Source organism: Stegodyphus dumicola, chromosome 3 (genome assembly GCF_044657685.1).
Source record: "Stegodyphus dumicola isolate Sdum_Otavi_A_Nest chromosome 3, ASM4465768v1".
NCBI lineage: Eukaryota > Metazoa > Arthropoda > Arachnida > Araneae > Eresidae > Stegodyphus > Stegodyphus dumicola.
Genome location: NC_140770.1, coordinates 101235126 through 101248428, shown reverse-complemented (window position 1 = coordinate 101248428; position 13303 = coordinate 101235126). Strand labels below are relative to the sequence as shown.

At 30.8% G+C, this 13303-nt stretch overlaps 1 protein-coding gene across 2 annotated transcripts in view; it reads left to right on the top strand.

The window, feature by feature from the left end:
- LOC118183164 (uncharacterized) overlaps positions 1 to 13303 on the top strand; it is a 224488-nt gene that overhangs the window by 162033 nt on the left and 49152 nt on the right. For both annotated transcript variants that reach the window (XM_035352605.2, XM_035352607.2), the window contains exon 3: positions 2059 to 2410. In XM_035352605.2, the coding sequence (XP_035208496.1) occupies positions 2059 to 2410 (352 nt within the window). The remainder of the gene's footprint in view (positions 1 to 2058; positions 2411 to 13303) is intronic.

Here is a 13303-nt window from a genome sequence, read left to right as displayed (position 1 = left end):
ATGTAAAATTAAATGTTGCCAATTCCATTTACATTTAATATTATTATTTTGATTCTAGGATCGTTGATATTTTCATATATTTGATAATGGTATTTAATTATAAGAAAATTCTTTAGCTGAATATTATTAAAAACGTTATTAGTTATATTTTAGATAGAAGTACTTAATTCAAATAGAGAAATCCAACCGAATATGGGTAACTCTATTTTAATAGAGAGAGAAGAAAAAGCTTAAACCAATGTTTTCTAAACTGATTTGTATAGCTTAAATCTTGATTAGTGTTTTCTGAGTCAAAACTAGAAAATCTTACTATTTCATATTATGCAGTCATTGTTTTCTCAACATTTAACGATGATTATCACTTCTAGTTAGAAAAATGAACAAACAACCTTAAAAATTTAATTGCCGTATCTAACGTTTTCCATATTTAAGTTGTATTGCTGTTTCTACATGTTAATTTTCCTTTGTTCTTAAACACTCGTGGGATTCCACCCTTTTATATAACAACTAAATGTCGAGGAACCTAGTGAACTGCTAAGCGAATAATCGCTTAAGTTCAGGAACAGAGACCTAAACTCGAGAAGGGTTAATTACCCTTTATTGCTGAAAATAAGAGTTAACAGACGGTCCCTTTCTCAGGGCGTACAGCAAAGCTTCCACTTTGCTTGATCTCAAAATAATAAGACTTAACTAATGCTTAACTAAAGATATATAGCCGAAGCTATCAAAATTCTGAGTGGTTGGTTCCTAAATATCGAATAAGCTAGCGAAGCTATCAAGGGCCTGTAATGCGGCCGAGCGTAGTAACAGTTTAGAGAGACGTAGCCAAAAGGCAAACGCGTGCTAGACAGAAACTCTGAGGCTGTCTTTCGAAGTGAGCGGAACTTCGATTGAAATACTACTCTTATTCATTTGCATTAAAACCCGATACTAAAACTACATTCTGGTAAGAAATTATAAGCTGAAATTAGGATGGACAGGAAAGTAGTTTTGACTTGAATAATTGTTAAAATCTTAGGCTAAATCTCACACACTGCAGATATAATTTTAAAATCTCCTCAGTTTAAACTTTTTATATTCTTAGATTCCGTTTAGATTATCTAAATTACTGAGCTTAGAATAGTTTAATGTATGCTAACATTTTTTACTCAATTTAATATAAAATTCCTATAAAAATTGTTCAATCAACAGCACATTATCGTGTATTTTAGGATAGACGTGTAGCTTAGGATTCATATATCTTGGGGTCCTTAGTCGGCTTATGATATACCGATCTGTTAAAAAGCATAAAGATGTGGAATGCAGAGCATATTTCATATTTCAAGTGTTTCAGCAACACAAATCAGCTACTACATGAGCAAAGATGCATATTTGAAAACAATAAATATTAATAATAAATGTTAAGTTACTTCTTGATGTAAGAGAAGTCTCCACGCTCTAGCAAACAGTTTTATAATTAATAAAATTAAAATAATTATAATAATTAAAATAAATAATAATAATAAGAATAAATAAAAATAAAAATATACATATATATGAAGTGAAAGTTTTATAAGAATATTTCGTTCCTTTCCTGTTGAGTTTTTATTAATTAAAGTACACAGAATCCAATTTGAGCTTATATACAGACAGGTAATTGCATATTTTTATTATAAACTGCTGCTCTTCGTAATATACGAAGAAATTTATGTCTCAAATGGGAAGAAGAAGCCTTCCGATCCTTATTTCATTATTTAAATCATGTTTTTATTGAGTGAGATACAACAATTAAAAAGACAAAGGAAGACCGTTTTCACCCATTAAACATGTCCTATGTCTTTTATTGAATATGTGATGATATTTATTGAACGCCTCAATAGTAATCAAATCTTACTTATAAGTTTATCCTTTTAATGATACCTATAAATTTTAAGTGAATGGAATAATCCTACTCATCAATTAGCACTTGACAGATATTTTCGAGGGGATACTTAGAACGTGCACAGTTTTGTACGGTGACCTTTGATATACTATTTTCAGTGAAAAATCTCATAAATAACTAATGATCTGTTTTCTTAGGTTTCTAAACATGGACAATTCTCAAGTGGCGCTGCATATCTGTTAGATGACCTATGTTCACAGCTTCCGGATGGTGCTTACCCGGACTACAATCAAGCTTGTCGTGTATTCTTCATTTGCTCGGGCGGAAGAAGAGCTGCAACATTCTGGTGCACAAAGGGTTTTGTTTTCAGCCTGGCTGCCGGACACTGTGAACCACCCGATAAAGCTCTTTGCCCTGACCCGAAAAACCCGTCAGTTCTCGATGAGATTCTTCATCCACACGGCGAGATTGTATCGGATCAATGCCTTCAAGGAGATGGCGTCTATCCAAATTTCGTGGATGGCTGTTCTTCATTTTTCATCTGTAGAGGTGAGAGATTTATGTTATTAATAGTCTTTTATTTGCAAGCTTTATTTACCTTTCTGTATTTTAACGTATTAAGGTATCCGACTACGTTCGGAACATCACTAAGACATCACTTCAAAAAGTGTTTAAATTCTATTAGCCAAATTTGAAGAACTAAATAATATTGATCTTTTAAATTTTTGCGTATTATTGTAGCATAAATGTATATTAAAATTCATTTTACCTCTCTGTCACTTACATTTGCTTGAAGACGCATAAGAAATCCAATTTGATTAATTAATAATAGCTGATAAAATTTAATAAAACTTTCTGTTAAAAATTACGTAGCCATCAGGAATTCCTAAAATGAAGGAATTAAGTTTGCTGTTGTGATGCATTTGTAAATCACGCTTAATATATAAGTTTGTATGTGATGCATAATGTTACTATAAACTATTAATTAGATAATATAACTATTAATTAAGTAAAACATAGAATGAAGAATATTTCTTATTGAGCTTACAGAACAATATATATATATATAACCCCAAGTAGGAAAAAACTGCCGAGCCCAAACAAATGCAAAAGAGCCGATATCAGCTGGATATGCTTTGAGAAACATTAAAGGCGATATAATCACTTGCATACAAACATTATTTCAGAAATGAACCTGTTATAAATATAAATATATATATATACGTATATATATAGTAGGTGTGCACATACATATAAATGTACCGTGTCCTTATATGAAAGATAACTAATAATTTTAATTTGACACTATTCCTTTTTATTCCTCATTTTAATGTGGCTACTTCCACTTCATATGCTAATGAATCTAAAGTGTGTCATCTCAAAATTAATATTTCATACCATTTTACGTAAGCGTGACAATGTGAATATTTTTTATCCAATCACAAATAAAAATTTCAGCAAAGAACAGACTTTATATAGTACGTATTCACTGCTGCTAAATGCGCCTTAATTTTTCAAATACGAAAGAAAACTTTAACGTGACAAAAAATTCCTTAAATTCTTCATTTTAATTTGGTTACTTCTACTTGCTTAATAATAATAATTTTATCTTCTTGCTTAATAATGTATATAAACTAAATATATATGCTTAATAATGTATCATCTTAAAATTAATCTAATGCCATGTTATGTAAGCGTAGCTATGCGCATATTGTTTATCCAATCAGAGATCAAAATTTCACCAAAGAACTGACTCTATAAATATCGCTGATTCTAAGTGCGCATTTACTTTCTGCCTTCCTTTTCTCTACCAGCACGTGTTACTTGTCACACTGTCTCGTCATTGTCTAAAGATATCATAAGTAATGTAAAATTCTGGGATGCTTCTCGCACCCATAATGATGTGTGATTGAGTATATGGTAGTTGTCATCAGTCACGGCTGCCATCTTACTCTATTACGCAAAACGTAAAATGCGCGTACGAATACATACATATATAAACAATACATATTCAGAATTTTAAGCAAAATTATTGGTGTCATTGATTTTATAACGTTCCTAAAACAAGATTCGAATAAAGCATTTTAAATGGAATAGCTGGAAAAAAAATTCAGTTATGAAGCTCTTTATCAAAATCCCGTTTTTTATCAAAATAAAAATCGCGTTAAAGAGTTATTATCGTGTAATATTGTATAAGACAATATTAAAAAGTAGTTCTGTATAGTTTCTCTCCCATCTCAAAAGCGCGACATAGGATATAGCATTGTTATGACATTGATATTTTGACCCAAAAACATACTTTTTCTGAAAAATCATACCCTTGCTTTTAAAAAAAATAGGAAAAAAAAAAAAAAAAAAAAAAAAAAAAAAAAAAAAAAAAAAAGAGAGAGAGAGAGAGAGAAAGAAAAAAAAAAGAAAAAGAAAATCTGAAAGGTTTCAAATTTTAGATTACGTCCAAACGGGCGTTTTTTTAACGTTTTGTGTGCTACCTTTATTTATTAAATATCATGTTCTTTGCACTTAAACCATAAAATTCAGTTCAATAATAATGTCGCAAAATAATTTTAAAATGAGCATATCTTTAGAATTTGCGATACACATTTCCGCGCGCTGGAGATAAAAAGGTTTTTTTATACAACGTTGCCATTGCTCGCTTTGAAATTCTTGAGTTCGTTAATCAAAAATTCGGTTTACAAAATTAAAGTTTTACAAAATGTGAAATCTATAATAAAGCAAATTTCAAATTCCTTTACTAGAGCTCATATTCGGTGGAAGATTACGTTGTTCAAAATTTGATGGCTTTAGGTACCGCCATCAAATTTTATCACAATGCTAGAAATATATACATTTATGCATTTTCTTCATTATTTCATTTCTTTAAATATTACACATGGCGATAATATTTGGTGGCAACAATTTGAAAAGGGAATTAACGTTTATAGTGAATTAAAGTATGGTGCCAAACCGAAATTAATAGCCCTTCTTGCCCCTTTTAAATAATAATTTAAACCTTTGTTTTAAAAATGATAGATTTATTTTATAGAAATTATATAACGTATGCTTTATACAAAGTGCATTGTAAAAATATCTCAGCAGTAACCATAATTTTTAATTAAGCATTCTCATAATTTCTGAATGACAATGAGAGTAATATAACATGTCAGTTATGTTATTTTTTCTTAAATTCAAATTACCATTTTCTAGCATTGCTAAGCTTTTTGAAAGGAGCACTTTGTTTCGGACATTTGCTTCTCATCTGGGGTGGTTAGATAATTTAAGCTAAAGTACATTTTCATTTGAAAAAAAGAACGGATTTGATAATGCAGATAGGATTGTCGAGATAAGGTGCTATAAATAATGAATTAAACAAAGCAGTATTTGCCGAATAAAGAGTAAGAGAAAAATGCTTAGTGTCTGTATGTAACATGAAGTGGAAGTTCCATTATATTCCAAAGAATTGAATACAGTTAAAAAAAGCTGTGTATTAAAAATGATAAAGTACAATAGAAATGAAAACAAATGCTGCAAAATGTTCATTATGAAGTTCTGGTATTATGCTTGTATGAATAATAGGAATAAATGAGAATTACATTGTTTCGAGTATTTCCATGTTTGCAAAAATGAATAAACAATAATTTTATATTTTTACATTTTTGCTGAACGTTATACTTTTTATGTCCAAATGTTTTGAATTTAAGACTTATGAGAATCTTGATGCAGCCTGTTCAGTTTTAAAAAATGTTTATGCCTTACTTTACCTTTTTCTATAGATGGCGCTGCCCGTGCGCCAGATGTTTAATTCGTAATATATTTTTTTAATTTTGCCGTGTTTTGTAGCAAGAGAATAAATAAAACCAAACGACTAGTATTCGATGCTAAGAAAGAATGAACTCGTGTAAACAATTCTAACAGCTAAAAAAATCGAAATCTTATTCAATTCTTTGACTCTTTTTACTGTGTGAAATTCAAGTATTTCCAGGTAACTAACTATAAGTCGATGAAAATTCAAGGTAAGCTATTTAATAATTATTAATTATTGAACTTACCAGCAAGCACACGGTTTATTGTCTAAAAATAAAAATACAAATTATTAACTATTTACTTAATTAACGATTTTATTTATTTTTTTGCACAAATTATTGGCACTTTCAGTTTCCACAAAATCTACATGAAAATTAAGTTTGTGCATTCCACAATTGAGTGAATTTGAGAAAAATTGTGTTGGAAGTTGAGTTGAATGAGTAATTTTCCTCGCCTAGTAAGACTCATAACATCATATTATACGCAATATTATACTTTAATTTTTAATAAATTTCTGTTCTTGTTAAAATTCTGAAAAAAAAAAAAAAAAAAAAAAAAAAAGGAAATAAGTTAATTTGATGTACTCCGCTCGTGTCCCTTTTTCACTGAAAGCAACCTAACTAGAAATTACACTAAGTAGCCCAGAAGGTAAAGCCGCTTTCACTAGTTATTACATTCTAGGTTACTTCTGTGGTACGTACTCTCTGCATTCTTCAATTTGTTTGATTTCATATGTGAAGTAAATACCCACCATACTGTTACGAATTTTGCACATAGATAGATGATTATAGTGCAGTCATTTGTGAAACTTTTGTATTTTGCTGTGCAATCTAACATGAAAAATCTAAAGAGATGAGCTATGCCACAAAAGTAAGAATATAAGGGCAAATCTCTTTAACTCTGAGTAAATGCGTATCTCGGTAATTTGGCGAGATATCGCCAAGCTGCCAACGGTATTGACGACTTATTTTGTTGCCACATTTGGCGAGAAATCGTCAAACTTGGAGACATTATGGTCCTGTCCGTGTATCACCGTACGTATTGGAACTGAATAAATGAAACTGATCATTGTGTTAACTGTAACCGTAACTCAACTCTCATTTTGTTTTCTAGTAATTTCGAGAAACAGAAAGTGCTAGAAATATCTCGACGGTTGGTTGAAAACCATATATAAAGCATCAGAAAGAACATCTGCATTATTGCTGGTACTCATGCTAGTTGTTAGTTCAGCGTTGAGATAGGATATATTTCGGGGTTTCTCTTTAGAGGCGCTTTGCATTGCTTTGTGTTTAACGTTCTTAGTAGTTTGAAGGCAACTACTGATTGTACTTTGCGACACTATAGGATCACACTCTCTTTGGTCACATAAACTCTACGAGATTCTACTAAGGAACCTGGCGACTTCTTGCACAGGCTTTAACACAGAAGAAGTGTCAAAAATAAGCACTTTATTATTGTCAACTATGAACAGAAAAACACGTACTTCGTGCTTTACAATAATACCTGAAATCCTGAAATCCGCTGAGTTGGCTTCCGTCCCAGAGTATTACATAATCCATACAGACTTGGTTAACAACTCAGCAGTTAAAGGTCCTTGAAGATATTAAAGTACTGTGTTTCTTAGAAAGACGAATCTCTTACCCATCGTACATAATACATGCATACTTACTAATACATAATACAAATATAAAATATAGATTCAAATATGTGGAGCAATTACATAATACAAATACACAGCACATTCTTGAATAAATGCTAATACATTCTTAAATAAGTACTAAGACATAACTGAGTTAAAAGCATTATACAAAAATTATTACATATTATGAAACTACTGTTATGCTTCCAATACCTTCACTTTATACCTATACACTATACATTTACCAATATTTGATTGACCAATATCTTGTACCATATTATTACAAAAATGCATTATACAGCACGTCGAAGTACAATGTATTATAAATCTACTTATTCACAAGTATTCTTACATTGAAATGCATTATACAGCAGGTACAAGTACAGTGTTTTATCAATCTACTTCTTAACGAGTAATATCTTTTTTCATTCTTAGGTAAATACTAAAACCTGTTTCAAGACTGATACATTACACACATTTGCAAATTTACCTTACAGTATATAGTACTTTATCCACTTTCCTATACTTTATAATATTACTGCGCGTAATACAAAGCAAAAACAAAAACAAATTTAAAAGTACATCTATAATACAGTACATTATACAAATACGTTGTACCTGTGCATTACATAGTTACCAATATTTAATACAATTGCAAGTATATTACAACTGGTACATTTACGGATAAATGACAGAAGTGTATTAATTACAAACACAGTTATGGCATTTATTAGTCACTTATTGATTAAATACTCATACATTACTAGATAAATCCATCTTACAATATCTTATATTATAATCGCTATTGCATTATACAATTACTATGCACAATATTTCATCAGCATATAACTTAGATAGATACGATCCTGATTACGTACTAATATTTTGTTCAGTTGCCACTTTTTTTGGCATAAACTGAAACACAAATACATATTCCATCTTACAAAATTCAGTACATTATACAATTATAACAAGTCCAGTACATTATGCAATTATACAATTGCTAGTACTTAAACAATTATTGTACCTTATAACGCAACCTCGGACTAATGCAAAAAATTACTAAATAATTACTGATACAATAGCTAAAATATTCAAAGAACCTTACAAATGCCAATACTAATGTGCGATTTCCAAAATATAATACAATTACTGATATATTACCAATATATAATACAATTACTGATATATTACCAATATAGTATAATACGATTACTGATATATTAGAAGGCACATTCAACTGCAAATTCATTATGCAGTGTATTGTACCAGAGCACAGTACAAATCTACTGCCATAGACATGGAGCATTCTAATTTTCTATAACCTTCGTACAATTATACCGAACTTGCGATTACTTTGAAACTTGAGAAAACTTTACAATAATACCGAAGACTTGAGTGAAACTTAAGAATCGTTGCGCAAACAATTCAAAGCTAACGAGCAGTGTTGGCTAGCACTTGAAGCTAAGGCTAACTGGTTTGACTCTACAACCTACTCTGCGTGATAATTATTTAAATGGTCAAAAAGAAGTACCAGCTGCTCCGCGTAACAGCAAGGACAGATTCGTAAGTGCGCTGGCGAGCGAAAACGCGAATAAACTTCAAAATTCACCAGTTTAAATGCTGATTTCACTTAATTTTAAATTTGCATCCTAGGGAGGAAATGCGAGGGGAAGTTGAGGGGTTCAGAAAAGATAACAAAAATTTGAATAATTCTTTAATTAAACTAAAGGAAATCCTACAATACTATAAATATCTGTGTAAGTATTTCTGTGGAAAATTCCAGAACTTTGAAGTGTTCCTGTTGATAAAGGAAATTTGTTAACCTATGTGAATTAACTCTGGTACAAACCCGTACGCACGCAACAGTACTTGAATACCTTCCACGACACTTCTTTCTTAAAACAGACAACCCTGAAATTGTTATTCGCAAATATTCACTTTAACCTTTTTTAATATCTGTAACATTGAAACAATAAATAAATAAAAATTTTAAAAAAAAAAAAATCCAAAGGGTATTTTTTTAACGTTTTGTGTGTTACCCTTATTTATAAATATCATATTCTTTTCACTTAAATCATAAACTTCAGTTCAACAGCAACGTCGCGAAATAAATTTTAAATGAGCGCATCTTTAGAATTTCTGATACACAGTCTCGTGCGCTGGAGATACAAATGTACAACGTTGCCCTTGCTGGCTTTGAAATCCTTGAGTTTATTCATCAAAAATTCTTTAAAGTTTTACAAAATATGAAATCGATAATAAAACAAATCCCAAGTTTCAAATTTGGGCTTTCAGATGCCCATTTTCGCAGTAGGATTACGTCATTCAAAATTGGATGGCTCTAGGTACCGTTGTTTTATCACAATGCGAGAAACATACATACCTTTATGCAGATTCTTTATTATTTAATTTCTTCAAATATAATACAGGGAGATAGTATTTGGTGGCAACGATTTGAAAAGTGACACAGTCTTTTAAAATTTTCAACACGAAATCGTAAAACGAAAACTAGAGTCCTTCAGCGATAAAGCCCCTTTGGACTAAAAGAAAGAAAACTGATAGTAAGTCATTTTAAGTATTAAGAAGAACTACTGAAACCTTCTCTCGAGTATTTTTTGTAGGTACACTAAAATTGCGAACAAACATAAATTTCTTTGAACTTCCAGCAAGAATTTGTAGGCTAAGATAATAAGTATACAGTCAATCTTCTGAAAAATAATGTGTAAAGAATCTCAGTAGACTTCCGTGATTTCTATAGTGATCTATATCAATAATGCACTGTAGAATGAAATTTTCGTCACAATGACATACATTGTCGGATATATATTTTTTAAACTTTTCAAACGACGTTGAGTATCTCTTAATATTTATGACTCCATGTATTTCCATAATAAAAAATGACAATGTTTCAGCTGCGGAGATGTCATTTAAAATAAAAGTGAAAGCTTACCTCGCAAAAGTGAGCTTAAAAGAGTTGTTTTACAGAACAAACGGTATAAGTAATGCTCCATCCTGCATCTATGTCACAAAATTAAATATTTTTCTTCCTTCCATTATAAGAATAATGTTAATTCAGAAGTCAAGAATAATGTTGCTTTGCGACCGACTAGCGTAGCTTGACTAATTACTAGAGTTCGTTCAAAATATAGCCATGATTTCAGGTTTCTAAAATACGATGCCTCGTAGAGAAACATAAGTAATTTAATTAAAATTATATGCAACAGAAGTTTTTATTTGACTTTCCGTATGTCATTTATAATCGTAGAAGTATCATAAAGCAAGAACAGGAAACAGGAAAGCAACGAAGTCTTAAATGCCATTCATTATTTAGCATTTTAATGAAGACATTATATTTTATTTTACTACGGTCCTGAAACCCATCTCGAAATCAAATTTAAAAACATATTTTTTTTTTTTAACTTGTAAGATATTCACGTGGATTTTGTTATACTACGATGAAATTCTTATGTTTCCATGGATTCCGAGTCGGATTCTAGTTGTATTAAAAAAAAAAAAAAAAGTCCGAAAGGCCTTCAGATTTTATATTACTCCCAAAATTGCTTTTTTTAACGTTTTGTTTGTTACCTTTATTTATTAAATATCATGTTCTTCGCACGTAAACCATAAAATTCAGTTCAACAGCAATATCACAAAGTAATTTAAAAAGAGCATATATTTATAATTTCCGATACACAATCTCGCGTGCTCGAGATAAATATGTTTTTTCCTTTCGTACAGTGTTGCCATTGTTCGCTTTGAAATCGTTGAGTCTGTTAATCAAAAATTCGTTATATTTTTATAAAATATGAAATAGATAATAAAACAAATTCCAAATTTGGGCTTCCAGGAGCCCATATTTCAGTAAGCCTCCAAGTGGAGTGGAGGACTACGTTATTCAAAATTTGATTTCTCTAGGTAACGTTATTTTTTCACAATGTCAGAAATATACGTACATTCATTCAGATTTTTCATCATTTAATTTGTTTAAATATAAAGCAGGACTCTAGTATTTGCTGGTAACAATTTGATCCGTTTATAGTGAACGAATGCAAAATGCGAAATCTTAATTATTCCTTCGGGGTAAATTGCCCCTTTAGGCTAATTACATAGGCACCTAGGTAGTCAGGGGTAGTTTCTTCAATAAACCGCATTTTGCTGTTATTATTAAGTGCCTTTCCGTAAATTTTGGATGGAAGTGTGTTCAGATGTAGTTTTGCGGCCAAAACCCTCAATGCATCATTCGCACACAGAATATAGTCTATCTTTAATGTAATATCTCAGACAGCCTAAATCTCTTTCATGCTGGAGAATTAATAATTTTAATTAATTATTCTCCTGAATGTAATTTACCCCTCCCACCAAAAAAAAACTTACTTTGTCATGATATAATTCAAGATGTAATAGTATGACTTATCTGCACATAATAAGCCGGCTTTATTCTCAGATTTTGTTGAATTATTTATACAGAGAATATGTAAATTCTGTGGTCTTATAGATAAGTCGCATAAAGTTCATTTGCCTTAGATGATCTTGTATTGTTTTGCATTGAGTCTAGACGAAAGTTTCCCAATCAACATCCCCAAAATTTCATAATCTCATTAATACAAAAGAGTACAGATGAGTACAAGTTTCATTTCTTCAAACTCTCAAATTTCATAATCTCATTAATACAGGAGTATATGGTATAGATGACTACAAGCTTCATTCCTTTAAACTTTCATTCTAGTTATACCCTAAGCCTTTCAAAGTACGGTGGATAATTTTGTAAAAGCTATTTTAATTGTACGTAGTTGGTTTCTGCAAATACAATATTTGGCATAAAGCAAAAATTCAAATCAGTGAAATATTCATTATTATTTAATAAATTAAATAGTAAAAGCTTAATTCTTTTATGTAAGAAATTGGAATTTATTGACCTTTTTATTGTCTATAACACATCAAAACTGAAGTTTGTTCCCTCAGATTTAGGAATAACTCACAGAATTAACTTTAATCACGTTTCGGCAGTTAATTGTTTGGCATCGGTTAATATAGCACACTTTATTGAATATATACCTTATAAGGTATTTCTCCCGACTTCTTAGCATGCCTTCGTAGTGTAGTGGTCTGTACACTTGACGCGTATTCGAGAGGTCTGTGGTTCGAGTCCCGGAGAAGGCGTTGCTCATTTTTTAAGTCTCCTGCTTTCCAAAAAATATCTAATTTCTCTATAAGCTGTCCATATGGATATTAAAAATTACTGCGTCAAATGTTTCACATAAAGTTCTGAGACGATTTTCTTTGAATTACTAAAATGCAATCAATATTTCACTAGGAAAAAGTTTGCTTTATGAAATTAAGAACATTTTAAATGTGTTCCTCAGAATTAAATGTTGCTTATGAGTTTGTTAATTACTCACTTACTCATATCAGCTGACAGATCCAAGTTTTGCATGTTATTAAGCAAGGGGTTGAATCACCTTACAGGTCTCCAACCATCTAAAAATTCTCTCGTGCTCTTAAACTAAACGTAAAAAAGCTGTTTGGGAAGCTACTTGAAATATCACTGAGTTTAGAATAGTGAGTGTAATGCTGTAACCTAATTCGCTTTTCCAGCTTCAACAGATCTACTTAAAACATCAGTTATTGCATAATTAAATCACTTAATGCAGTATTCTTAAACACAGAAAGAGAGAATAAAAAATATTACATTATCAATGAGTGACGATGGCAAGAATTATAAAAACTTTGGATTACTCTTACAGTTACTGAACATTTTATAATGTTTGAATGTGAGTGCGTCTTAGCGTGATTTACATGCAATTATTATTGTTGCCCAAAGGAGCCCAAAGGAGCGTTTGTCCAGAGCAGTCATTATTCTTAAAAGTGCATTTTGAGTCGATTCACTATAAAAGGCGTATCACACTTTAAATTGCTGCCGCCAAATATTATCGCCCTGTATTAGATTTAAAGAAATTAAATGAGAAAAAATCTGCATGAATGTATGTTTCTCACATTGT